Raw genomic sequence first — 27,112 nt, 5'->3', positions numbered from 1 at the left:
AACAAGTTGAACATATAATAGTATTTTGAAAATGACAGTTCTAAAATAAAATGCTGAGGAGAATCTGGCTAAGGAAAACAAGAGTGTAAGGTATCATCTTCATTTCCATATGTAAAATGGAACTGTCACGAACAATTTGCAAAAATGGAGTGACGATTGTGCAAATAGCAGTTTCCAGTTCTCATTGCCCCTAACACCATACACAGTTGCTGTAATTGTAAGAAGGAGCGGAATCTCAGTCTCTTTATTTTATTTAAATGAGGAGAAAATAAAATACACGTATTGTCTTTTGCAATTGTCACATAATTACTATTACACTTGGGCAGCATAGTGGTGCAGTGGTTAACATTACTGCCTTGCAATGCTGGGTTCAACTCCTAGAGTGTTATCTGCGTGGAGTTTGTAGGTTATCTCTGTGTTGGCCGAGGTTTCCTCCAGGAGCTCTAGTTTCCTGCCACAGTGCAGAGACATGCAGGCATATCCCTTGCTTTCTTTTAACATGCTGGTAGGTCAATCCGCTTCTGGGATCGGCTCTGGTGTGAATGTGGCATCGTGTCCAGGGTGTATCCTTCAGTTCTTTGTGCTTGTTGCTTGTGAGATACTGTATATATAAATAAACCATACATAGAAAACCAGAACTTAATTTGGCTCAGTAGAGACACCAGTGGTGTTGATAGGATCACATGGCAGCAACACAGCAGAAAGAGCCACTTGGGAATTGGACCTAATTGGACAATGCTCACATGGAATCTGCTGTGTGAGATCAGTCTGGAGCTCTACAAGCGAGCTGGTCAGAAGGAAGGGTAGCTCTCCTGGAGGCAGTTCCAAGCCTAAGTCAGGGTAGTTCCGCCTAATTGTGCAGGTAGGGAGTGTTCACTGCCCGACAGGGAGGAGCTACCAGATTATGAATTGGCACTACCAGAGAGAGGGACCCATCCTTTCTGTCTTCAGAGGATAGAGATGGAGTAAGGACCAGACACCGACAGAGGTTTCCCGTGTGCTACGACTAGGTTCACCTGGAGAAAGACTTCCATAGCAAGAGAAGCTGGAAAGAGTGTGACGTGAATGCCTTTCTTTCACCCAAAACTCCAGTATAGTTTGAGCGATAGAGGAAGAGCTCTCTAAGCTGAGACACAAGGGGCATAAAATGAATTAGCAGTAACAAGAAGTTGCACGTAATGGAAGATTACTCCTGTTAGGGCAGAATCTGGGAGACCGACAAATCCAGAGTGATTACCCTGTGTGTGTAAGACAGGCTCCCCGAGACAGAGGAAAGCCTTTTGAGTGAAAGACAAGCCTGGAAGAAATCCGAGAAGCTCATTACATTATGTCATGCAATGTTGGATGTCTGGTTACGGAGGCAACGTAATTTAGCACCTGCCACATGGAAGAATTAGGGGTAGTGGGTCAGAATGTGCGGTCTTCAGGGTTAAGAAAGCTCTTCAGGTTCGTAGAAACAAATTCGATCAGCACTTTATCATCAACTGGTTTCAAATGGCTTGTTAAAATTATGTGCTAACGCGGCCTATTTGTTTGACAAACCCTAGTCTTAGGGGTATGAGTATCTTTGATTTTTGTGTTTTTCATGTGACATTTCCTTCCCAGAAACAATAGTGTTCACTAGATACAGTATAAAAACTGTACACTGGCATTGTGGCTACTTGAATAGGCCATGAAGCAGTGTTGAATTTTCTGAAGGGGTGACCAACAGCCGTTGGTTTTGTAGCAGAAATAATGAATAATAGAGTAATACCTTTTGTGAACAATGAATGTTATCTAATACCAATATTCTCTAGCACAGCTCCTGTAGAAAGAGTAGAAAAATTAGTCAAATGTGGACAAGACAAATATTCATCAACAAGGAAATAACACAGTTTAAATACACAAAGCGGTATGCAGCATATACTGTACATATACAGTATATCAAGTGGGTAGCCGAGTCAGCATGCATAGTCTGCAAAGGAACAAGTAATAGGTTTATTCCATGCTGAAAAGAGAAGAGAGAAAACACAACGTTTCGGCTGTGAAGCCTTCTTCAGACATGAACCACCTTCTTCATCACATGAAGAAGGCTCCACAGCTGAAACGTTGTTTCTTTTCTTTTTTTTTCCAGCACGGAATAAATATTACTTATCTCTTAAAATGGACTGATATACGAAAATCCTCCTAAAATGTAAAGTAAAACAGAGAGGACAACTCAACACAAGCCGAAACATTGTGTTTTCTTTTCTTCTCTTTTCCACCATGGAATATACTTGTACTTGTTCCTTATATGTGTGTAGATACATGTACTGCATGTATAAGTCTGCGTGCCTCAGAGACCGTGTTCTACAGACCCAGAAACCCAGCTATGTTGGCCTTGTAACCTGAAAAACTATGCAATCACTTAACAGGCCAGAAAGAGAAATCAACACCGTATCTTCATAAAAGAGCAGGACTCAGTTGCCCTTCCTATCACAAGGATGCTCAAAAGTGGATGGGGATCAATCTCCATAGTCGGACGTCCGAACCACGTTCCCCCAGGAAGCTGTGGGGAATGAGCCGCTGCCATCAGTCACCTGACCTGCGACTGGATGACAGCATGTCATGTGACAGTTTAAAAAGTTAGATATGCTGGTTAGATATGACTGCTGTCTGGAAGACGGAAAGCAAATCGCCTCTTGTGCGACATCACCAGAGGGAAGGGAGAAGGAAGCCACTGACCCAGGGACAGAAGGAACTTGTGAGCTCAGCTGGCAGTTTTGGAAGTGTTTTAAGAAGAGTCTCAGTGATGGGAGTTTTGAGAAAAGTTGCTTAAGAAGGCAGTAAGCAGCTTAGATACCTAGCAGTATTGATAGAGAGGAGCTATTTTAAAAATCCTTTTTTGACAGGCCAACACCCGATGTGTCACAACAGCTTCATTTTGACCAGTTGTGTTTATTTTGTTTTAACTGTAAATTCACTCATCTTGTGATTTCTGTTTTCATATACTTTATCGCAATTAGATGCCTCAAATAATTGGTTGACCACTTCCATTTATTTATTTTTTGTGTTGGTAAGTGAAAAACAGTGTGTTGTAACCCAAAATACTTAATTGGTGGGAAGAGAAAACATTCTTTCTATAGCAAATCAGCCAGGATAAAACCAGTGGAATGTTTTCAGTCATGTGTGTTTATACACAGAGACTTCAGATCTTTTTATCTCAGTTTTATGTTGAATTTTTGTCACATTAGTGTCACCGAAAACACCACCACACCATATTCTTGGTATGGTATGTCATGTAAAGACCTCATTTAAGTATGTATTTAAATGTCTATTGCACATCTGCATGCATTTACCTGCATTCCTCTCTCTTATCATTGCATGTTCCAAAGTGTTTCATACTGTATTGAGTTTTATTCCGAATCAGTGAAAGAAGTAATTTTCCCAGGTCAGATCAAGATCCAAAGATATTCTCAGGTTTCCTCTTGTGGGATGACATTACAAATTAGCACTCTCAATTGGGAATCAACCAGTAAACATTGGGAAATTAGAAAACAGAAAGAAAATTACCTTTATAGATCTGCTTTATTTCTTCTCTGTTGGTTGTGTTTTTCCATCTGATAATAAAGGGAAAGAAAACACTTCAATTATTTAAAGTGTCCATTAAATCTGCCTCCTGGTATATTGGCAGTAACATAACATATACTGTAATCAGTCAATTCCAATAAAAATGTTTATACAACAAGAAGTGAGATGTGCAATACAATATCAGACTCTCGGTTGATACAAAAGTCAAAATGTGCCAGGTTAGGCATGAGCCAAAGAACTGCACCATCTTGGCAACAGACCTGCAGAGTACTGTAAAATATACTGTATACCCACATTCCACCCAGTCAGAAACACATGGGCCTTGCCACTGTAATCCCTTTTCATGACGGACAGTGCAAACAAACTGTACTGGGCTGCAGTTGTCAGTGGAACACTCCTTCAACGTGTATCGGTACTGTCTCTTGATTGTCATGAGCGCAAAATTCTGAAGTAGTGAACGTTTTTTTCTACCAAAAAAATGAGTGGATTGACTGGACTTTTACGTGGGTTTACTGAGAATGAAATGGAGATTTTCAAAGTATTATTTTTTTAGTTAAACCCAGGAGCCCGAGGTCCAGGAAAGAGACGTCGGTGCGAAGACAGTGTTTTATTTGCAGCAGGTGGCGATGGAAATCCAGCTCGGAGACATCAGGCCGCTCGGAGGTTGAGCAAGGCTGCACTTTCCCCTGTCCCTGACCCCTGCCAGACAGCATCTTTACCAGCTAGAAGGAGGTCAGCTGGGAGTCAGCCTGCCTGCTGAAACCTAGCACGAGCAGGCCGAAAAACAGGGGCCTGGCCACTGTAATCCCTTTACAGTGATAGCCATGTAATGTTTTAATACCCGTTCGAGAGGCCTGGCTGTAGGAGACTGAGAGGAAAATAATGTCACCTACAAATGGAGTAGCACTTTATCAGTTTACCACAGACATGCGGGGGGGAATCACTTTTCCTCCTCAGCCGGTATAGAGCTAGAAGCTTTCTTCACTGTTCTTTGACAGTCCTCATTCCTCTACCCATGGTTCAGCTCATTAAAATGTCCGTGCAGATCTCATTTTTTATAATATATGATACCTAAAGGGTATTCTTTTCTTTGTAATATTTTATACCTAAAAGAACATTTAAAATGAGTAATTGTTAAACAATGAAATGTACAGTAAATACAGCCTTTTCAAATATTGCGTTGTACTCGGATGTGATGAGTCACCAGAGTAGTTGTATGACTAAAATATGATTCAAGGGGTAGTTTTTTTTTCTGACTGTCTGGAAGGAGGCATTGGGAACAATTCCAGTGGTTCAGCAATAAAATGGAGAGAAAATGTCAAATCCAGTGGAGATCTGAGATCACATCAGAAAGCTTGACATAGAGACAAGCCTTTTAAAAGAGATACAAGATAAGGCTGTGAGGTAGAAAAATAACAATCCCTGTGGATTTGAAGAAATGACCTAGCAAGTTCCTGTCTGTTTTTAGTTTGTTTATATGCAGACATGGAATATTTAGTCTGGTGTTTGAAACTTCTTTAAGAATCTCATTGTCTGCTCATGTAAAGCATGCTTACCAAAGATCAAAACGTAAACATGATTACCACAGCCATTCATATGGTCATAATTGCTAGAATAATATGTACAGTAATAATAGTAATGCCACCCGCAATAGTCAACATACAAAGGGATCTGTGATATTTTAATACAACAGTTTAATATGGGCACCACATTTCATGATCAGCCTTAGTTTGTCTGAAAGAATGGTGATTCTGAAAAGCTGTCGCTGTGGCCATAAAGTGTCAGCATAAATAGAACAAACTACTGGAGATGCAATCTAAGACAAATATGTTGATGATACTCTGTCACAGAACAAAATGATCAGGTGAGCTGCATAACATGAAGAAGAGTGAGGAAGACTATACAATCAGTGGCAGATAAGTCATGGATATAATGAGATCTGTTCACTAGAGCCACTGTCAGTATGTAGGCTTCTAAAGCTGGTGTTCACTTAACAGTGTTCCAGTGTAGCTGTGTTGAAGATACATGTCTGTATGCAATATTTAGTACTCATTACAGTTAGGAGTGCTGCAAAATGTCGTTGCGATTATTGAACAGATTTAATTTAAGGAGCGCACTTCTGCTCCCTCTAGGATTCAAACGTGACTGCTCCCTGGCATTCCCAAGGCCAGGCCCAAGACAGTGGAGAATTCTGCTGTACCAACAACCTGGACTTCCTGCTAGGGAAGAATTCAGTGCTCTCCAGTTTCCAGGAAGGTGATAGCATCTTCTTTCTTAGGCCCTGCGCCCCAGATATGTTCTGCTCCACATGACTTCTAAAAGCCATGCTATTTGAACAGAAAGAAATAATAATAAAGTGATAATGATTGCTTCCATTTATAAAGTGCTTATACAGTAAGTGCATTCATATGGATGATGACCCATTTCATTCACCATTGAAACCACCTGGGAACATCTAGCAACCTGCAAGGACACAGCATAACAGGTGGAGAAGCCAGGCATTTCTTCATCCTCCGAGTTAAAGGAGAAGCAGAGAGGAAGCCCAGATTGTAGAAGCCCCCCACCCCATTAACAGTGGGGTTAATACTTCTGCTTCTTCAAGAAGCAAGATTACAAATGAAAGGAGGCAAAAAAACATCTGGGCTATAAGTGCTTCAGGATAAAATAAAAGAAGGGTGGCAATATACAAAAGCATGGTGACAGTATCTGTTGTTGGGAGCCATTTGAGCCATGTATGTAGCTTGAGTAGTTTTTAGTATCTAATTGAACCAAGGATCTCCTCCTGTTGTTTCTTGATGTAATAGCATCGTCCTTCATAGTATGGCCGAGGTAGTGTTTTTCACAACCCTTTTTGTTTTAAATCCACTTTCCCTCGCTGTGCATTAGTTTGCCTTCAGATGAACTGCCAGTGGCTTTAAGACTAGTGAATATTTGAATCCTCTCTGGTTGAGACTATGAAAGATGGAGTTACTTTAGCGTTCTGGGGTAGGGCAATATTTTGAGGACAGGAACGTTCCTGGTCACTTTTCTTTGAACAGGTTCAAGAGCAGCACTATCTTTCAATAAAAACCAAAATTGCATATGCAGTATAATAAATCATTACAAGTGAGTTGTACAAATTTAACATACTTTGATTTACATTCCACAGATTTAACTATATACAGTATCTGTACATCATTTTCATTCGTAGAGCTTTCCCGCATCGTCTAGAAGATGGAAATGATGTGTCAGCATGAGACTACATCTTTTTCATAGTGAACTTTCTGATGTCCAGTTTCCCATTGAATAAAGTCAGTTTTTGCTTCCCGCAGAAAATACTTTGAACTTCTCTATATTCAATATCATCAGCTAGTTGTTTGCCAAGTTTTGAATTCTACCTAAATCTTTCCAAATGTTCTTAGCATTTTCTGCTGTGTGTTAATCCCTCTGTTATGAAGACCTGATTACTAGCCATACAAGAAATTATATAATTGATATACGTTAGGAAGAGCAGTGGTAGTATTTGTGCTAATAGAATCATCCCAATTTGGACATTAACCCTCTATCTGTATTTTGTTTTCTATCCAATAACTAGTTCCTAATCCAAAAGCATGCATTTCATTAAATATGTAATGCACACAATGTATTTTTATGAGAAGCTTTATCAAAGCCTTCTGAAAATAATGATAAATCATGCTTTTGTATATATTACTGATGTGGCTTTCTTCAGGAAACGCCAACAAGTTAGTTAAGCAAGATCTACCTTTACTAAATCCAAGCTCATTATACTCTAGAATCATATTGTTTCAGTTTTGTTCTAATGATCTTTTCCATAGCGGCAGCTACATACAATAGAAATAAGAGTAATTGAGTAATTAAAGTACTTCGTTTCATCACTAACCTTGCGGCGCTGGGACACTGGGTTCAAATCCTGGGGTGCTGTATGGGGGAGTTTGCATGTTCTCCTCTTGTTGGCATGGGTTTCCTCCCACAGTCCAAAGACATACTGGTAAGTCACTTGACTTCTGTTTAAACCTGTCCGTATGTGTGTGTTTGTGTTCGAGTTTGCCTGTGATGGACTGGATTCCTGTCCAGGGTGTATCCTCCCTCGTGTCCATTGCTTCCCGGGATAAACTCTGGCTCCCCCGTGTCCTCTCAGTCTTGCGGGAGGAAACCAGTGAGCTGGATAAAGTGGTCAGAAAGTGGATGAATGGGGAAGTGGCTTTGTCGTATTTTGTGGATGTGTAGTACATTAGCCTTTTTCCACCAGGAGGTGTTACCCCTGTCTTGAGTGAGTGTTGGATGGTAGTCCTATACATATACGTCTTTTAAAGCATCAGCCATTTGACAACACTTGACTTTTATATGGATTGAGCTATCCAAATTGGCTTTGAGTTTCTGGGGCACAATGATTGTCTTATGGCGTTGTTTAGACATTTTGTTGTTCTATCTCTGTGATATGAGATCGCACATATTAATTCCTCAGTCAGTTCCGCTGTACTGCTTTGACAGAGGCGGTGGCCGAATCGGAATTTGACTCTGTATCGGTGCAGTGTAACAGTGTAACGTCTAGTATTAGGCCTGTGACATGGCCCACTGGTCATTCACCTGTGTGTAAGAGTTCCTTTATGGACTCATTATCCCAAATGTAAGTTGGACAAATAAAATTAATTATAAATATAATTACTCTAGTGTGTGGCTACCCTATACCACTCAGTAGTTTGGGTGTTTTACCATCACTTGGAGAGTGAACAAAATTTGAGGTAAAATTGGAGGGAAAAAAATGAGGAAGTCTCTTTGTAAATAAACCCTTTTTTTGGAAAGCTCTTTTTTGCTTTGGACCCGGTTTCGTTCCGCGCAGCCCTCCCCCAAGCCGGAGCTGCGACTGGATCGTTCGTGCTGGGATTTTGTAAACCACGAGCCAGCTCCCTGCCCTTCGCTCCCGACCGCCGTTATTTCCGTACAGGCAGCCCGGGGAAGCGGAGCCGTGCCCCCGGCTCCTCGCGTGATGTCGCGGCCGCCGTGGGCTGGCCCTGCAGCCGTGTACACTTGCGCAGACTTTCCAATTGCCTGTCCCCGGCTCTGGCTTGGGGCAAAGTCAGAAGCGGGGCCCTGTAATTAGAAGTGTGGCAAAGCCGTGGGCTCTCTGAACTGCAAAATGCAGCTGGCCGCAGTGAGGGTGACTGTGGTGTCCCACAGAGGATTGGGCCTCAGGACAAACGGGACAGATGCAGGCATATGGAACAAGTGGAAGGTGCCTTTTCTCCTCTCTTTATTACTTGTCAACAGTGCTCTTATCGCAGGCTTTCCACATATGTTGCACGGGGATTCCCAAAAGTCATCCCACTAGTTTTAAACGAGCCATGGCTTAAAACAAATGAGATTTTATTGCTTTACTGCTTCTTATTACAGGGGGGAAAAAAATCATTTAGCTGAGTATGTGTATTTGAGGTGTTGAGGTCCTTGATTTTGCGTTTACATCGATTTAAACATTTTTGACATTTCAAAACCGTTTATATTGATAGATTATTGGTCCTTTTTCACACTGTTGCAACTCTAGGTCTCCCACTTTGTACTAGATTTGTGGTAGATCCCTGCATACATGTGGCCATTGATTGAGTTGTGCTCCTATGTCTAGCATCCGTGTCTAACATACCGTGTATATGGAATATATTTCGGATTGCATTCCTATTTGGCAAGTCTAACCCATTTAGTACTTAGTAGTTAATTGTTCCTAGGGTCTCATCCAGATATCTTTCACAGTTTCTTGAAAGAATCTAAGATGTTGATGTCAGTATCCTGGCTAGGTACTGCACCTTGTTCCATACTCCCCACAAACCTTTGCATAAAGTCCTTCCTCCTGTTGTTGGTTTCAACTTCCATGTAATTTCCTTCTGTCTGCCTAAAAGATGGAAATGATGTGTCAGCATATACACCTGAGACATGTTCATGAGTAGCCTCTTCTAGATCAGCATTGTGTGCGCAACAGGCACGTGGGAATACTGAGCTCAAGTAAAAACGTATAAACGTCTTTGTGTCTGTATGGATATAATGTATGGTATGATGTTGGTATGTTTAGATTAGTACAGTTTGGTGAGTGGGAATGAGGTCTCTGCTCCCTAATACCTGCTTAGCTCCCTGTCTCTGTGTTTCCAGCTGTGCTGGGCATAATCCAGTGGATACAGCCCAATTCTCCACAGGACCAGTTTCAGATATCCATCTTAACTCCCACACAATCACCTAACTTCTCTTGGCATTAGCTCAATGGCCTGTAACCTGAGTGTGCAGAAAGCAATCTCAAAATCCCTCAGACAGACTGCCTTCTCTCAAACATCTGCACTTTCACTCATTGATGAGAACTTATAAGATGCAATGTAAATGCCTTGAAGCATACTGCATAGTTTAATGTGTGAAATCACATGCAGCATTTGTAGAAAGTCTATACCACATTTCTGCAGTTCACCTTGTATTGTCATATAGCCTGGAATTAAATTATATTATTTTTGTCATTTATCTAAATATCCTACTGCAAAACTTCCAAGTGGAAATACTATTCCAGCCATGCTTATAGAGCCAATTCAAATAAATATTGAAATAGGTTGGTTGAGTAAGTGTCCACCCTCCTTGGAATAGTGATCTTAAATTAGCTCAGGTGCCTTCAAAATCCAAATCCAGGTTAATTGGCCTTCACCTGTGTCAAATCGTACTGACTGACACGATAGAGAAGAGAAGCTGCCAAGCTGCCAAGAGGCTAATGGCACCTCTGGAAAAACTGCAGGCTTTTGTGGGCAAGACTGTGCAAAGCATGCACGTGACAACAATATCTACAATCCCACAGATCTGGCCTGGGTGGCTGGAGGTCAGGTAAGAAGTTACTGTTACTGGAAAAAAACGGCAACAAAGCATTTAAGTGCTACTGTAAATGTGGCAAAGGGTTTTATATTGGCGCAAAACTCATCACAGCACATCACACAAAGGACATCCTCCCTACTGTGAAGAGTGAAGGCAGCATCATGATATCCACTTGCAGCATCTGATTTTGTGCCCTCACACGTTCATTCTCACAGGCCTCCTCTGAGCTCTCTAGAACCCTTGCTTCTTATCTGCAGGAGACGATATGCTGTTCCCCCTGCCAGGCCCTGGTCCTCCAGGCCCTGAGGGCTCCCATCAGCCCTGGCTCAGCCGGCAGACCCTGTTCCTCGGCAGGGCACTTCGAGCCCACTGAGCCTGGCGAAGCCCACCTGTCCGGCACTTTCTGGGGCCTCGATATAGCTTTAGCCATATCATCTACGTGCCACCTTTGCACTCTGAGGCCCACAAGCCTGTAAATCAGCTCCACCTGTTGCTCCCTCTGGAGTTCTCACTGTCCTTCTTCTACTTGAGGCAGGCTGCAATTCTCTTCCTCCTGACTGTGGAAGGACTGTTAAGGGTGTGTCCTACCTTGTGCCTGTTTTATCCCCTGCAACTCTTTAGTGGTTTTTATGGATGAACTGTTGTTCCTTTTTCCTTTTAATATTGCTATTTGTTCCTTGCACATGTTATAAACAACTTGGAAAATATAGAGGGTCATTTCGTGCTGAAGAGGAAGAAGCAAGGTGAAACGTTTTCTTCCGGTGTGCAGGGAAACTGAGGAGAGAGCAGAAGTAGGAGCCGGAGGTACAGGGAGTGTGAATACAGTGTGAAAGTGGATGGGGGATATAAAGGGGGCAGGAGAGATGAGGCCAGGGGGACGAATTCCAGAATTCCATTCCCTTATAAACCGTTCATAAAAACTCGACCACTAAAATGTTTTTCTTCTCTCTTTTCACTTTTCCATTCGGGGTTAACTTCTCTTGAGCAGCTTTCAGTTTAACTTAGCTCCCCTCTCTTACCAGAATCTGTATCATTAATAGACACCAGGAGAATGAATGGAATCTCCCTGTGCCTTTGGAGTTATTCATGGAAGTCTGGATGGTAAATGGAAAATGTACCTATAGCAGCATGTGAAGCTAAAGTAGATCTCTTGGTTTATGAAGCCATTGTGTACTGGAGTTTGGAACCGATCTTTTCCCCAAGCTTTAATAAAATCCAGCAAAAGCATCGATGAGAACAAAGCAGGAAGCGCTGTTGTAATGATGAGTAATGTCCGTGTAATCTTTGCTCCTGAGATGGACAAGGATGAACTCACGTGACTAAGCATTCCCAGTGTGTGATGTATACCCACATCTGCAGAGATAGACTGCTGTCAAAACTAGTGTCCCACCTGCTTTACTGTGTAGGAACATTGCTATTTGACTCAACTGTACCTGGACTGTCTATAGAGGGATATTCTCCAGTGTTACATCTTTCTTTCTAAAAATAAGCTCCGTTTCCCAACTTCTGAGGAAAGAGCTAAGCAGACAGACGGACAGAGGGAGAGGGCCTGAGGTTTACATTGCGGTGTTTGTGCAAACCCTGGAGTTATTCAGGGACATTCGAAATCCTGTCAGCATCCCCTAATTACACACATTTATATCTGATATTTTCTTAGTGGCCGGGTGATGGACGTGGAGAAATAGTCCAGTGGCAAATAATGATAGAGGCTCAGTCTCTCCTTTTCAGCAGCTCCGATTACTTTCAAAGCGTTTTGTTTTCTTTTCAGGCAGTCATCCTCAGGATTGCCACTTTTAGCCTTTCCTCAAACTGACTAGCAAGCGAGGTTGCTTCAGTGTTCCGACCAGCGCTTTGCTCTTGATTTTTTTCCCCCTTGTGATTGTTTTTTTCCTACACAGAAATGTGCGGGCAAACACAACTTGATATTAAACGTCTGTGCGTCACATTTCTGATACTTGGACCTTGTTTATAACTTTTCCGGTTCCGAGGTGGTGATGCCGGAGAAATGTCCCAAAGGCCAAGAGAGTTTGTGTTGTCCTCGACGAAACAGAGGTATTATCTGGGTACAGTGGATCCTGTGGTGAATGTGAGTTCGCGTGCTGCTAAGCCAGGAAAATGTGTGACAAACGAAAACGCTGACTGACGTGAAAGACCTCATTAGAAAGGGGAAGAACAAAGAACAGTTTTCTATTTACTATCCAGACTTCCGTGAAGATTTCCTGTAGTATATGTGAATACAGTGGTGTTGAAGATTTCTCCACGTGAAAGCTAGGATTTTTTAAAACCCTCAGGACAGTGTTTTAAAACAGTGAGACAGTGTAAAACAGATTCAGCTTGACATCAAAAAACAGAATTGTCTTTCTTTTAAACTGAAGTGAACTGCGTTGTTAATTCTAGGAACTGAGTGTTTAATAACAATTGCGCCAATTAAAGCTAACTGGCAGTTGCCACTGGATGGATGCATTCCTATTACCTGTGGGGCATTTGAGAATACATGTGAAACCACATTGCTAGTCAGCCCGCCCTCTTGTTTACAAGCAAATACTATAGGATTGGGAAATAAATAACTTTCTATTTTGTCATCTTCTTTTTGTCGGTTAGCAGGGGCTGCCCTTGGCTTCCCGTGGTGCCCCTCTGGTGTCTGGTGCCCATGTGATGACCCAGTGATGTCAAACCCACTGGAGAGAAATGAAAGGGCCCGGTTGGCATCTTTTAAAAGGCACCCATCTCTCCCCTTGGCCTCGGTGGCCTTTTATTTTAGAGGGCAAATTAATAACTGTACAACATCAATGACTCTCCAAAAGGGCCTGGTTTGCAGGCTGAACAGCCCTCGCAGCTGAGAAAGACACTGCTTGGGATATTTTTTTAGGATCACCAAAAAGAAATGGTCCTTTTCTTGAGGGTAAAAGGGATTTCTTTGCTAGATTTACCACTTCTGAAGCATTGTCAAAAGCCAAATTAATACAGAGGCTGGATTTTTTTTTCTGAGGAAGAAAACATTTGTTTCAAGGCATTTTGGAGTTTATTATTAGCTGAGTGTATATAATTGCATCTCTTTTTTTTTCTTTTAAGAAGACAACATGCCCCTTCTGGTATATCATCTGTTTGAAGTAACTTCTTAAACAGATGTCGTTTTAAACCCATGACTACACAACAAAACAACCAGACAGCTAGTTAACAACAGGTGTCGTTTTGGGGCTGCTGGTATAGGAATTCATGGAGGGATGCAGGAGAAATGATGGTTTCTATTTATATTTATCTGATACAGTTTAGAAAAAATTGTTGTCCCTGTTTTGTATCTCCAGTCTGGGAGTGGCAAAAGCTGATCAGCTTTGAGTCACTACTGCAGTTGTCCATGTTAATCCAGCGTGCCAAAAGGTGCTCTGTTCTTTTCACACTGGAAATCCAAAACTGATACATCATAGCTTATGTTTCCTTTTGGGGAAACACAGAACTGTAGCTGATTTAGTTAATACCACCTCAAGGTGCCTCTGGGACCTGTAGATTCCAACAGTTGTATTATAATCTGGAGGGGCCAATTTGGCACACTACATTACAAATACTCCTTGGTGACGAATCTCAACCACGTCTCCCCATTTTATTCTGTTTTCACTTACAGGAAAACACAGCATGTACTGGAGCTCTGAAAAGAACAAGAGGACATTTGTTTTTCATACAGTCTGTTTTTATATTGCTTCCGTTTTTATGTATTCAGCTTTGATGTCATATTCTCATGTTATAGGGAAAGGATACTATTGAGAGCTCTAAATGTGTTCAGGACATTTTAATGTGAGTGGTTTTCAGGGCTGCTTCTTTGGAGCTCAGGACTAGATCTATGTCCAGTTCTCTCACACAGTCCAGACGCACGTTCTCTAGATTAATTAGCATTTCTAATGTCCCCCATTTGTGTGTGTGCGCCAAATTTGGTTTTGGCTCGATACGAGCCCATGTTGGACTAAACCATTTTTGAAAATGGATGCATAGACTTTTTATACTTTTGGATTGAGGTTTTATTTAATTGTATTCTTATCCAAAAGGAGGAATGGAGAACATCTCCACATAGAAGTATACACTGAATCTCAGCAGATGTGAGGCCAGTCAGTACCTGGATGGGAGACCTTCTGGGTGTAATGGATATTATCTTTAGCTTTTAGCTCATAAAACTGTAAAGGTTAATAGAGGATTTATGTTTTTTCCCCCAAACGATATACTGTACAAAGCTTTCCACGGTTAAGACAGAAATATGAAGTTACAATGACAAGTGTTTTTTCTGTAGTATTTTCTCCTAGAGTAAGTCACCAGCCATATCACTCTGCAACTCACAACTGGCAGCCCACTGAAGCTCAGCAGGTCTGAGCCTGGTCAGTACCTGGACGGGAGACCTCCTGGGAAAAACTAAGGTTGCTGCTGGAAGAGGTGTTAGAGGGGTCAACAGGGGGCGCTCACCCTGCAGTCTGGGTGGGACCTAATGCCCCAGTATAGTGATGGGGACACTACAATGTAATAAAGGCACCGTCCTTCTAGAAAACTCGCATACGAATGAAACATAGTTAATTAATAAATGAAATATTATATGTATAATATACTTTGGTAATCTCTGGTTAACAAAGTATACACTTGATGTTCTGAGTATACACTTGACAGAGGCCCCATTCTAAGACTTTTAGTGCTGGAATCAAGTGTGATGTAGGCACAGGGGTGGTTTTTGAACAGTGTAACTGCAGAAAATGCCTTTCGCTTAGGAGCAGGGAGTCGGAACACAGGTGACGTGGAGTGTGGAGAAAAAGAAAGGCAACCAATAGAGAGAAAGAGCAGAGTGAAACTAGAAGAAAGCAGAGAAGTCTATAGAAGAAGAACAGCAGAAAACAAAGAAATAGTTGTGCTCGCTATACACAGAGGTAGGAAAGAGTGCAAAACAGAGCAGATTTGTTGCTTTAGTGAAGAGGCCATTGAAACTGCGCAGCACGGTCTTTCATGAAAACTCCGAAATATACTGAACGTGCCGATCCATAGGCTCAGTATCTTCTTTACTCTTTAAATTATTCTTTATTCTTTAAATCTCTGGTCTCTACAAAGGCAGAGGTGAAATAAATATTACAATTTCTAACGCCTCCATATCGACTTGCAAACTAATTGTGAGCTTGAAAAGTCAAAAAGTTGAGCTGACATAGCAATGAGAGTTATTTGCAATATGCATATCCAGTAGCCTCACACAATGCAATCTTAATCTTAATGCCATTTTTGGAACAAACTACCTTTGTAAGTTTTTCAAGTTTGACATAAAAAAACAATCATACAATATCTCAATAGTTGAGTAAGAGCTCTGAGTTTGACTATCAACAGTTTTGCACTTTGAGGAAAACTTAGTTTAACATTGAAATAAGTCTTTTTTTCTAAGATTCATAATGTAAGAGGGGAGTGTGCTGCATTTGTGTTCTGTAAGGATGAGGTGAGGTGAAAAAAGTGCATCAAATCTGCTTTTTGTCGTCTCAGTAACTTCAGTGCATCCGAGTGACCAAAGTCAGTTCCACTTTCCTAGTCAACTGGAGTATGAAGGTCAATCTAACACTTCCTGTGTACCCCCTGGTCACATTTATAATATGTTGTACCAAGAACTTGAGGTTGTGAACTTCAGTTGTGCCACATTCTGTCTACTTCTCTTCTTACTGGACTCAAACGAACCGGTAACTCCATTGTACAGTGTGCATTGCGCTAACATGAATGATACATGCCTACTGTAGTTTACCTTTAGCTTTATGTGTCACGGTCCTTATATGCTACAGTAATTTGTTTAAAATGATTAAGAGATCCGTCCATCCATTTTCTAACTGCTTTATCCGATGCAGGGTCATTGAGAGCCGGAGGCTAACCTGACAAGCAATGAGCACAAGGCAGGATACACCCTGGATGGGCCACAGAGCATAGTGACATACTCACACACACATTCACAGCACAGTTTTCCCAGAGGCCAGTTAACCTACCAGCATGTCTTTGGACTGAGAGAGGAAATTCACTGCCTGAAGGGGGGACTCAAATCAGAGTTTACAGAAATGGATTGTATTTATTCTAAAATCATGTGAACCACTAGTATTGCCAAAATAAGCGTGTAACTTGCTAAGGAAATTTACTCTAGTGCACCTACTGCAAATTGATGTGTTTTACACATAAAAGGTTTGAATACTGCAATCATGACTTTTCATTTTTCTTTCACATTATCAATTTCTTTTTTAAGTAAAATGTGTGGAATGTGTGTTGTATTTAAAACTGATTTATTGCTACTTCAAAATGTCATCACTTAGGAAAGTAACAAAATGTTAAAATTGTCAAGGGTCTAAAAAACAAGACACTGTACTGTATATTGAACCTTATTTTGTCCTGGAAGTACTGAATACCAGTGCTGGAATGCATCATGGGCTAGGGCAAAATGGTAAGAACTGGCTCCTCGTTTGGGTACATTTAAGAAAGAAATGACAAATTGTTAACAGAATAAATGGCCTTTCAGAGATATGACACCGTAACGGCAACGGTAACAATACATTGGAAGGTTTAAGCTGAATAAAACGTTTTCCAAAGATGTCTTTGACAAAGGAGGGACCCAGTGTATATTCTGCTGGTCAGTTTATAAAAAAAATTGGCTCCCTGTTTGCTGTGTATGGTCGACAAAAACACATTTATTTGTATGTTATTTAAATAAACAAATACAGATCTGACCAGTATAATTACGCCTCCAGTTATTCCTTCCGAAAATGCTGGGCGACATTTTCATGAGGTAAATATTTAAAGAGCTAATTTGGTGACTTAGTCCGAAAAAGCGGAATATATGTTATCCAGGTGTATTCTTAAACCCATCTCCCCCTCTGTTCTGTGTGAGTGTGAAAACAAACTCGTGGAAGGTGCAAACAAGCCTGCTCTGTGGCGGACAAGAAGCAGAAAATAAATCAGAGTAACAGATTCCAAATAATGTCCTAAAAGGGCAGATTGTTTACATTCAGTGATTTTTTTCCCATTTAGTTTTACACATTGAGTTCTTTCCTGGTGATGTTTGTTTGTGTTCCCTGCTGGGAGGCTGTCCTTCCACTGTGTGTCCTAAGTGGGGTGCATGTTGTAAGCCACAGGGACTGTGGCTTTTTGACTCCCATGAGTGACGTCTTTTGTGTAGCCGGCGACCTTTGACCCCTGGAACTCAACAGAAGCTTTACCTCAGAGGACTTGATGTGACCGAATTTTTTTTTTATTCATTAGTCTTTATCTGTAATGTTTCCTAATGCAGTGTACTATAGTGCCATTCAGCACATGAAATAGATTATTTTAAAATGTCAGATTAAAAAAGACACAAAAGGAATTAGGAATTCATAAACACCATATTATGTTTGATGTTGACACCCAGAGATTTAGGCTGGATCAATCTGTGTGAGTTGACAGTTTTCAAACCCTGCTGTTCAATAAAGTATATTTATGGTCTCTGTGATAGAAGTTATAAATTGTAGTCAATCATACCTGGCAGAGGTGAAGGTTAAACATCGAGCTGCTCACACTCAGTCTGAGAGGAAGGCATTGTGGTTAAATGTTTCATAGCTTGCATTAAAAAACATCTAAATATAGCTTTTTCTTGTCAGATCTCAGGCACTGAATAGGACTGGCTATATTCAGGATTGGGAATGGAAGACCGCTTAAACCAAGGTTGCTGCTGTAGGTCCTATTGTAAGTAGCATCTAGACTCTGGGATATAAATTGCCAAATCAATTGTGTCGCAGGTGTTGTCCTTTAGATGAGAATTAAATCAAGGTCCTAGCTACTTGTTCATTAAAGGTCCCATGGCACTGTTAGAATAGAGGAGTTAATCTTAGTTCCACTGTTTTCAATTGGTGAAGTTGTTTCTCAGTTCTGCACTTGATCTGCTATATAATGAGGGTGCTGGTTACTGTGTGTCATCCAGGTGTTTGCTTGCTTCAGTTCGGTAGTGGGTGCAGTAAGTTCCCTCCTAAACGTGAAGTGCTTTGGGTCTCTTTGGGATAAAAAGCACTGTATACAGTTAATGTTATTACTTAAAGTGAATAGAGAATTACTTTTTGGACATCCTGCCATTTTTTTTTGCATGCACTGACTGTAACACAGCTAGTCCTCGCTATGTAAGTAGAAGGAGAGAATTTTTTTCATGCTTCATAGTTATTGGAAGGGAGTTCATAATGTCTTCATGCTAAATCATAAGAGGCTTCTATAAATATAGAACAAAGACAAAGACAGTATTCAGGAAAAACAGAGAAAGGTGAACAGAGGAAGAATGAAAAGTTCTGGTTAAGTAATCTGAACATTAAATTAGAGAGCTTACTTTCGTGTTTTAGAAAAGTAAATTCTGATTTCATGTACTGTGGAATCCTCAGGCTAAAAGCATTCTCTTCTTTTGTAAAGTGTTTTACAAGAAAATGCTAGCACCTTTTGAAGTCCATGTTGCAGGAAGGGAAATGTAATTCTGTGATATATTCTTTTATGAGGATGTAGAGTTTCACTTTTTAGCTTTAGAACCACACTGTGTTTAGGTTACAGGGCTATAATACAGGGTTTCGAGGTCTGTAGGACGTAGGTCTCTGAAATTGATTGATATGTATATACTGTATTGTGTAACTAGTGTATACTGTAGAACGCTTTGTGTTGTTTAGTTGTGTTATTGCATTGTTACTATTTAGTTGTTTGTCTGTTCCCGTTTAACTATGATTGATTACTCTTTCACCAGAGCTATGTCAGAAAATATTAATAACTCATATGCCTCACATTTTGACTTCCACTCAGGTACATTTTATTTTATTTAACCGCTCTCCCTACCTTGTAACAGTTCTTTTTGCTTCACATGTTTATTCCCAGAATACATTTCTCAGGATGTGACGTTTTTTTAGACACAAGTTTCCAGTGGCAGATCTATCATCTAGTCCCCATGTAGTTGGGCTTTGAAACCACAATAAATGAATAATTATACACATGAAAGGAGTGTGCTTGATTTACTTCACAATTCCTACAAAATCATGCTTGTGTATTTATACGACAGCAAAGGCCTGCCCTTTGAAAATAAGTGGTAAATGTGACTATACGAATAATCAGATTTCTATGTTTTTATATATGAAAAATGTTTAAAAACCTTTTCTAGTAATTTCTGCTATGGAACTTCCTCACACAGTAGACAAGATGCAGAGGACATTCTTTCAAAACAGATATGAATCATTTCATTTATATTGATAAATTAAAGCTCTGTGCTCAATCGCCTGACCTACTTGCTTTCCATGTTCTTGAAGTGCCACTTCACATATCGAAAAAGAGCTGTCATAAAAATCCTGGTTTTGCTTTGGTTCACAGCTCTGAATTTTCAGAATATATCGTCTCACATCTGATCAGCAAAGGTATATAATAGCGTGTTGTCCTACAGGGGTTACATTTCTCCAGAGCGGTGTGTGAGGCATAATGCTTTATGTAATAAACAAGGATACATGAACCAGGCCATGTGAAGCTACCTATTCAGATGTATACTATCACACACAATTGAAAGGCCTTACCTTTACTGACTGTGTATGCAAATATACTAATAAATATGTTATACAATAAAAACGTATAAGCGTTTGTTACAGTTGCATATAATAGATAAGCATTATTAAATGCTGATGAAACTGAACTGAGAAAGAGGATAATGTAGGATAATGCAAGAGTGTTAGATTCTAGGATGTGCATTACTATGGACTTTGGCAGACCACTTTCGACCTTGTGTAGTTCTATTTTTTACATTGGACAGGTCATTGTACCCATCAACATTTCACATAATCATATTGGTTTGATAAACCCGCATTGGCAAAGTGCTGACTTTACTGCCATTCTATAAAAGCCTTGCAAAAGGTCAGACTAGGAACTTAACTCTCGCTCTCTTAAGGACGTTTGATTTCCTTTCTGAATGAGAAAGTTAAACAAAAGAACATTGCACAGGAGGAAAACAGGCCAAAGTCTATAAAGCACTACATTATGGAGATAAATGTGAGTTTACTGTTGAAACAACAACTACGTCGGACAAGTCCGATGAAGGAGTTTCTGGTTGCTTTGCTGAAAGAGATTGAGTAGATCATGAGAACTGAAGGTGAGATCACAAACTAAAGCTTTGTTCCTGGGAGACCTGTGAAATACATATTTCTAGTTTGTATGTAGCATGTAGTTTGTTTTACATACATTGAAAATGGCTTGAAATCAAATGTACTGTATTTTTATTGTCTTTGTAACTTGTAGACCAAGGGCGTGGTGATGTACAGTTTCAGAGTTTAAATGCATAATTCTCTCGAGTACACGGTGTGCCTCTCTGCCATCGGACTTAGAACCCTTTTATGATTAATCAAACCTGTTGTCTTTCTTCTGTCTCAGAGGCTGTCGGAAGTCTCCGCAATGCAGAACTGCTATGGGTTCAACCAGGACATCCAGAAGCTCTGCACAGCTGTAGCTGCCTGTGGGGCAGGTCACAAGCGCAAGAGATCTGACAGTCATTCGCAAAACAGTCCCACAAACTCGGGTGCGTTTCGACAGAAATCTGCTTCACCCCGGCAGCAGAATATCAGTTTTATGGCATGTTGATCTGTGATTTTCCCCTTGCTGTCATGATTTCTAGTTGGACCATTCTGAAAGAGGATTGAAAAAGTCCTTTGATTTGGGGAAAATACTTTATAATGGTCTCGAACAGATAAGAAAATTACCAAACATACACTTCGGCTAATTAATTCATTAATCATACTTTATGTAAGAAAATAATAATAATAATAATAATAATAAACTTTATTTTATATAGCGCCTTTAAAGGTGGCTTCTCAAAGCGCTTAATGCATGTCTTATTACACCACAGAATTTCCGCAGCAAAGTGAATTTCCAGGGCTGATTCTCTACAGGTGTGAACGATTAGACAATTTTATTTTAATTTAGTAAAGCGAGGTTACTCCTCTAAATGTGCCACTTATTATAGTTTATTTTAGATCCTAAATTTGATTGCAAGGTTTCTAGTACTCTCATCACACAAGTAACTGACTAACTGATAAATCCACAGGTCACTTCCAGATGAGTCACAAGGAACAAGTGTTGCACAGCACTCATACTTGAATTCATTTTTTTTATTTGCTTTTAACATGAAGTAACAGGTGGGAAATTAGCATTTATTAAGATTCAAAATTCCTGTCTCCAGTTTTAATGTACGTGCTTATATCTTTTGGGACTGTCTCTCACAGGGGAAACTCTGCATCACGATGAGAAGTGTTCTGCTGCAGAAAACGCCCAAGACAAAGCAGAGAAAGTTGCTTCTTCGGGAGTAACTGATGGATTCCAGCAAGAACAGGTCAATATTTTCTAATTCAGTTTTTCCGTGTCCATTTCTGTCCTAAACCGGGTTAAAGGTGAGCAGAGACATGAGGGAAATGACCCATTATCCAAAAATCTACAATACGCAGCAATATATTTAATAAGGAACAAGTAATAGGTTTATTCCATGCTGAAGAGAAGAAAGACAACACAACGTTTCGGCCGTGGAGCCTTCTTCAGGTGTGGCAGCAGGATTCCCTGGACATAACATTTCCTGCCAGAGACATTTTCACCAGGTCTTTTAAAATATATTTTAGTTTTAGAATGTATTTTACTGGAATCTCACTCATGAATTATCTTTGATAAGTTTCCAGAAACTATCACAGTGTGGAAAGTGTCCTGTGTTAAAGGGCAGACTCAATCAAAGTGAAAGATTAAACAAATAGATTCTAATAAATGTCTGTTCTGGTAATATAAGAAGCAGAAATATCTAAATATCTTTCAATCAGTAAGGCCCACGTATACTGTAAATGAAGGAATCAGCAGCAAAAGTACCAGTTTAGCCGGCTTATCTTAGACACAAATCACCCACAATTAAGACACTTCATTCTCCAGATTGTTTGTATGCATCTAAACATCCACCTGTTTTCAGTATGTCATTTCTACTGTTGAGGGGACAGCAAAACGTAAACAACAGTAACGCTATTGTGTCCTGTTTTGACATTACTTAGTTTACACAATTCCTTGAATTATAAATGGGTGAGACAAACTGACAGATCTTGACATAATCTTAAAACTGAGCGTACAGTAGCTTTGGGAATTTGTTTTGCTTTTTTTATTTTCATAAATAAGTTTGATTGGTTAGCTGATAGCACTCTGGGAAAAAAAGGACGAAACAATCTCAGCTTACTACAAGTCGTTCTTGGAACTCGACTTACTTGTATCTCTGGCATTTTATATAGTCATGATATTCTTTTGGAAGACCTGGTGAAAATGTCTCTGGCCGGAAACTATACTGTATATCCAGGGATTCCAGCTGGCTCAGTGGTTAGCCTTTCTGCCTTGAAGCTCTGGGGCCCTGAGTTCAGTTCCTGGGGTGCTATCTGCATGGAGTTTATATGTTTGTCCCTGTGTTTGTGTGGGTTTCTACTCAGGTTTCCTCCCACAGTCCGAAGACATACTGGGAAGTTAATTGGCTTCTTGGGAAATTGGCTCTGGTGTGAGTGTGTTTTTGTTTGTATGGACTGGCGGGACGCCCAGGGTGTTTCCTGTCTTACGCTACCTCTATTGGATAAGCGCTTTAGAAAAATGAAAGGATGGATTAACAAATATATTATTACGAAAGATTTCAGAAATAAAATGAATACTTTTCATAAAATGTGTTGAAGTATGCTATTAAAGTACACTAATTTATATTTAAATGCACTGTACTTTATGAATTAATTAGAAATGAGAAATATTTTGCCAAACGTCTTTCAGGAAGACATGAGAGTGTACTGTAAAGCTTGGGAGATATTCAGATGAAATATACTGTATATATAACTAGTTTTCATAGAAGGAGATGACTTTTAGAATCTTTTTGTTCAACAGGCAGAGAACAAAGTAAAATCAACTATAGGATTGGGAACAACGGTATAAGGGACCTAAATCAGGGAGTTTAGATCACAGGAGGTTGAGAGGAGATTTGATTTGCATTTATACTGTAAGATCCTAAGGGACAAAGACACATAGTCACAACTGGAAACTGAAAAGGAATTAAATTATAATGCATACAATTCAAGCTTTATTATCCTCTGGGGGGGGAATTTATTTTGCAGTCCAGTACACCAATAAAAACAAGCAAGACAAACATTACCAACAGAGAAGAGGGTAAAATGGTGATGCAGGAGATAAGAAAGTTACTTTACATTGTTTGAGAGTGATATTGCAGAGGAGATGAAAGATTTCCTGAGTTTGACCAATTTACACCTTTTAAGACAGACACGTTTCCCAGACGGGAGGGGTGTTAATTCCCAACGGAGGGGGTGACACACACCTCATGACACTCTTGGCCTTCTTTACAACCCAGTGTCGAGGATATTTGAGTTGATGTGATTTGCCCAAATTATTTTTCGGCCTTTTTTTCCCACTAATTTTCCCAACCTATTACAGCTGACAGTACCAGTGTGGCCAAACCAACAAGTGAGACAGTATGTGAAAACACTTTCAATAAATGACTTACATAAACGTTTTTAAAGAGAAGTGTATAAACACTTCTTTACTCAGGGCTGTTTCAGTCAGATGGTTCAGGTCCTTACATTGAGTACTCTTAAGAAAGAGCTGAGCTACATTTGACTTTCAATTAGCCACAAACTTGTCAAACAAGCAGGAAGCTCTTTTTGTATGCATTTATTATTTTGACTGCCATGCATACACACGTTTTTGTTGTGTTAATGCCCAGTGTATACGTTTGTGTTAAGCAGAAGTGACCAGTAATTGTTGACATACAGTATGGAGCAGTATAGATTATAGTAGTTCAGGTGGGTTTAATTTTTAATTTTAATTTTGAAGATTAAAAATCTCTCCAAACCCATTGTTTCCCATTTTACTGGGAGCCTTATTCAGGTGTGAGAGAGACAAGGCAGTAGGCAAAGGTAATGTAGTGGGAGAACAAAGGCTGGGAGGGAGGAGGAGTGAGGGGTGGAAGCAGGGGAAAGAAAGAGAGGCGAATCAAGAGGTGTGAAGTCAGAATAGGTGTAGAGAGGTGTGAAATGAAACCTCCAATGAATAATTATAATAATTAATAATTGCTTACACTTATATAGTGCTTTTCTGGACACTCCACTCAAAGCGCTTTACAGGTAATGGGGACTCCCCTCCACCACCACCAGTGTGCAGCCCCACCTGGATGATGCGACAGCAGCCATAGTGTGCCAGAACGCTCACCACACATCAGCTATCAGTGGGGAGGAGAGCAGAGTAATGTAGCCAGTTCATAGAGGAGGATTATTAGAAGGCCATGATTGGTAAGGGCCAATGGGAAGTTTGACCAGGACGCCGGGGTAACACCCCTACTCTTTTCGAGAAAGGAATGAAGAAAATTTAGAAGAAAAGTAGTCTGTCGTTAAGAGAAGGGGGAAAGTGTAACCCTATCTTCAGGATCATTTTGGTTTCTGTAGTCTTTCTGATGTATGAGTTCGGAAAACCATCTTTGAGAACACAGATGGAGAGATTAGAGTGGTCATGGCCGTCAGAGGTAAAATGGGAAACAATGGGCTTGGAGAGATCTTTAATCTTCACAGCCCTGACGTGTTCTCTGAAGCGGTCTCTGAGTAATTGAATCATGTATAGGAAATACAGAACACCAGCAATTGTATTGTACACTTATTCAGTGATAGTTCTAAAAATTGAAAAGAAAATATCTGAAGCTCATCTCTATGTGAGGTGTTTACTCAAAAAGTGGTTGCCAACTGCAACATTTGGTATATACCACTGTGTGTGTGAATTTCAACACTCTTCTGGCAAACAGGAATATTTACACAAAAGATTAGCAACTACAGTCTTATTCCCTCTAATATTAAGAAAACCTCAGACTCCCCTGAGACATAATTTACTGAAAACAATATGTTCCTTCAATAGTTACCACTTGTGAGACTGTATAAGGGTATGTTTATTTGTGAAGTCTGAGTATAAACCTACAAATATGGTCACATATATTTGTGAGTTGTCAGACTTCTACGTTTTTAGCATTGTTTTAATGAATCTGTCAGAAAATGTACAATTTTGAAACCTTACCATTTTTCAAAGGAAGAGGAGAAAGGTAACCCCCTGCTCTTTCACACTGGTATCTACCCCATCTCAAAGTTAATCGCTATAAATATGGTATGCTTGGTTTAGAGTTACATTGGCACTTTTAGGGTAAACTAGAAAATTGGAAATGAAGTGATGATGCAGATAAATCGTAAACAGCAAAATATAATAAAAATAATAATAATTGCTTACACGTATATAGCGCTTTTCTGGACACTCCACTCAAAGCTCTTTACAGGTAATGGGGACTCCCCTCCACCACCACCAATGTGCAGCCCCCACCTGGATGATGCGACGGCAGCCATAGTGTGCCCGAACGCTCACCACACATCAGCTATCAGTGGGGAGGAGAGGAGAGTGATGAAGCCAGTTCATAGATGGAGATTATTAGGAAACCATGATTGGTAAGGGCCAATGGGAAATTTGGCCAGGACACCGGGGTTACACCCCTACTCTTTTTGAGAAACGCCCTGGGATTTTTAATGACCACAGAGAGTCAGGACCTCAGTTTTACGTCTCATCCGAAGGACAGCGCCTGTTTACAGTATAGTGTCCCCGTCACTATACTGGTGTATTAGGACTCACATAGACCACAGGGTGAGCGCCCCCTGCTGGCCCCACTAACACCTCTTCCAGCAGCAACCTTAGTTTTTCCCAGGAGGTCTCCCATCCAGGTACTTACCAGGCTCACACCTGCAGTGGGTTGCCAGTTATGGGTTGCAGGGTGATATGGCTGCAGTAGCTCAGTGATAAAGTAGGTTTATTGTAATTCATCTATAAGCCACTGGTGACAAGCTGTATGTATTCAACTGTGCATGCTTGTAGCATAATATATGAGTTGTTGGATCAGTACTGTTAATCTTTTCCTGTATCACATTGTACAGGTTACACCTGCTCACAACTGCTTAGCTTCAGTGGGTTGCCAGTTGTGAGTTGCAGTGTGATATGGCTGCTATCCATATTTGCAAAAATATTATTTTTACAAAAGAAAATACAGCCTAATACTCAAAAACACTTACAGCTAAAATATAGAAAACTGTCATAGGTACACACCTGGCCTTAGGATATCATTGTAAATCCGAGCAGTACCCCAGTACGGGCCACAGCTACAGTTATAGTTACTTCACCACTGCCTGCTGCTGTGCTATTTATCCTCTCACAACTGGCTCTGTAAAGGATCTCTGCAATTCTCCTGTAACCACATACTCTTCCAGATAAAAGGAGCTCCTGGTGGCTGGTGGGATACACAGACTTGTCATACAAGTGCAAAATACTGTATATCTAAAATATTCTAGTATTTCAAAATCTGGTGGAAATCACTTAGCAGATTAGGAAAAGTACATTATAATCTTTACTATCTGGCCTCTTACTAACTGGGATGCTCGACTAACCGGCATCGTCTCCATCTGCCAATACAAAATCATCGTTTACCATCCAAGAGAATTTCTGGTCCTGTTTGGCTTGGATCTTTGTTTGGTCAGTGCTGTCTTTCCGTGTGCTCACTGACTGTAAACATAGCGCAGACATAAGGTATCATCTTTGCCTTGATTCATCAATAAATATTTACACCATCCAACATTCTGCAGGAGGCCTCAGTCTTGTTCTGCAATGGCCTCGTGTGTACATCTTGTCCGAC

General features: G+C 40.4%; 1 protein-coding gene and 1 long non-coding RNA gene across 4 annotated transcripts in view; one reads left to right on the top strand and one right to left on the bottom strand.

Moving 5' to 3' along the window:
- nhej1 (nonhomologous end-joining factor 1) overlaps positions 1-27,112 on the top strand; it is a 118,176-nt gene that overhangs the window by 87,249 nt on the left and 3,815 nt on the right. For both annotated transcript variants that reach the window (XR_001479813.2, XM_015359479.2), the window contains exons 6-7: positions 20,770-20,914; positions 21,618-21,724. Coding sequence is in view for 1 of the 2 variants with exons in the window: in XM_015359479.2 (XP_015214965.2) it covers positions 20,770-20,914; positions 21,618-21,724 (252 nt within the window). In the remaining variant the exon portion in view is untranslated. The remainder of the gene's footprint in view (positions 1-20,769; positions 20,915-21,617; positions 21,725-27,112) is intronic.
- LOC138241978 (uncharacterized) overlaps positions 236-27,112 on the bottom strand; it is a 53,724-nt gene continuing 26,847 nt past the window's right edge. Inside the window, exons 3-6 of one of the 2 annotated variants that reach the window (XR_011191244.1) lie at positions 9,368-9,430; positions 3,532-3,578; positions 1,754-1,804; positions 236-601 (exon numbers count right to left, since the gene is read on the bottom strand). This is a non-coding gene — a long non-coding RNA (uncharacterized lncRNA). The remainder of the gene's footprint in view (positions 602-1,753; positions 1,805-3,531; positions 3,579-9,367; positions 9,431-27,112) is intronic. The other variant, XR_011191245.1, reaches the window with a different exon arrangement.

The sequence above is a fragment of the Lepisosteus oculatus genome, chromosome 12 (assembly GCF_040954835.1).
Source record: "Lepisosteus oculatus isolate fLepOcu1 chromosome 12, fLepOcu1.hap2, whole genome shotgun sequence".
Classification (NCBI taxonomy): domain Eukaryota; kingdom Metazoa; phylum Chordata; class Actinopteri; order Semionotiformes; family Lepisosteidae; genus Lepisosteus; species Lepisosteus oculatus.
The sequence above is the reverse complement of the archived record's forward strand: the minus strand, read 5'-3'. Positions and strand labels throughout refer to the sequence as shown.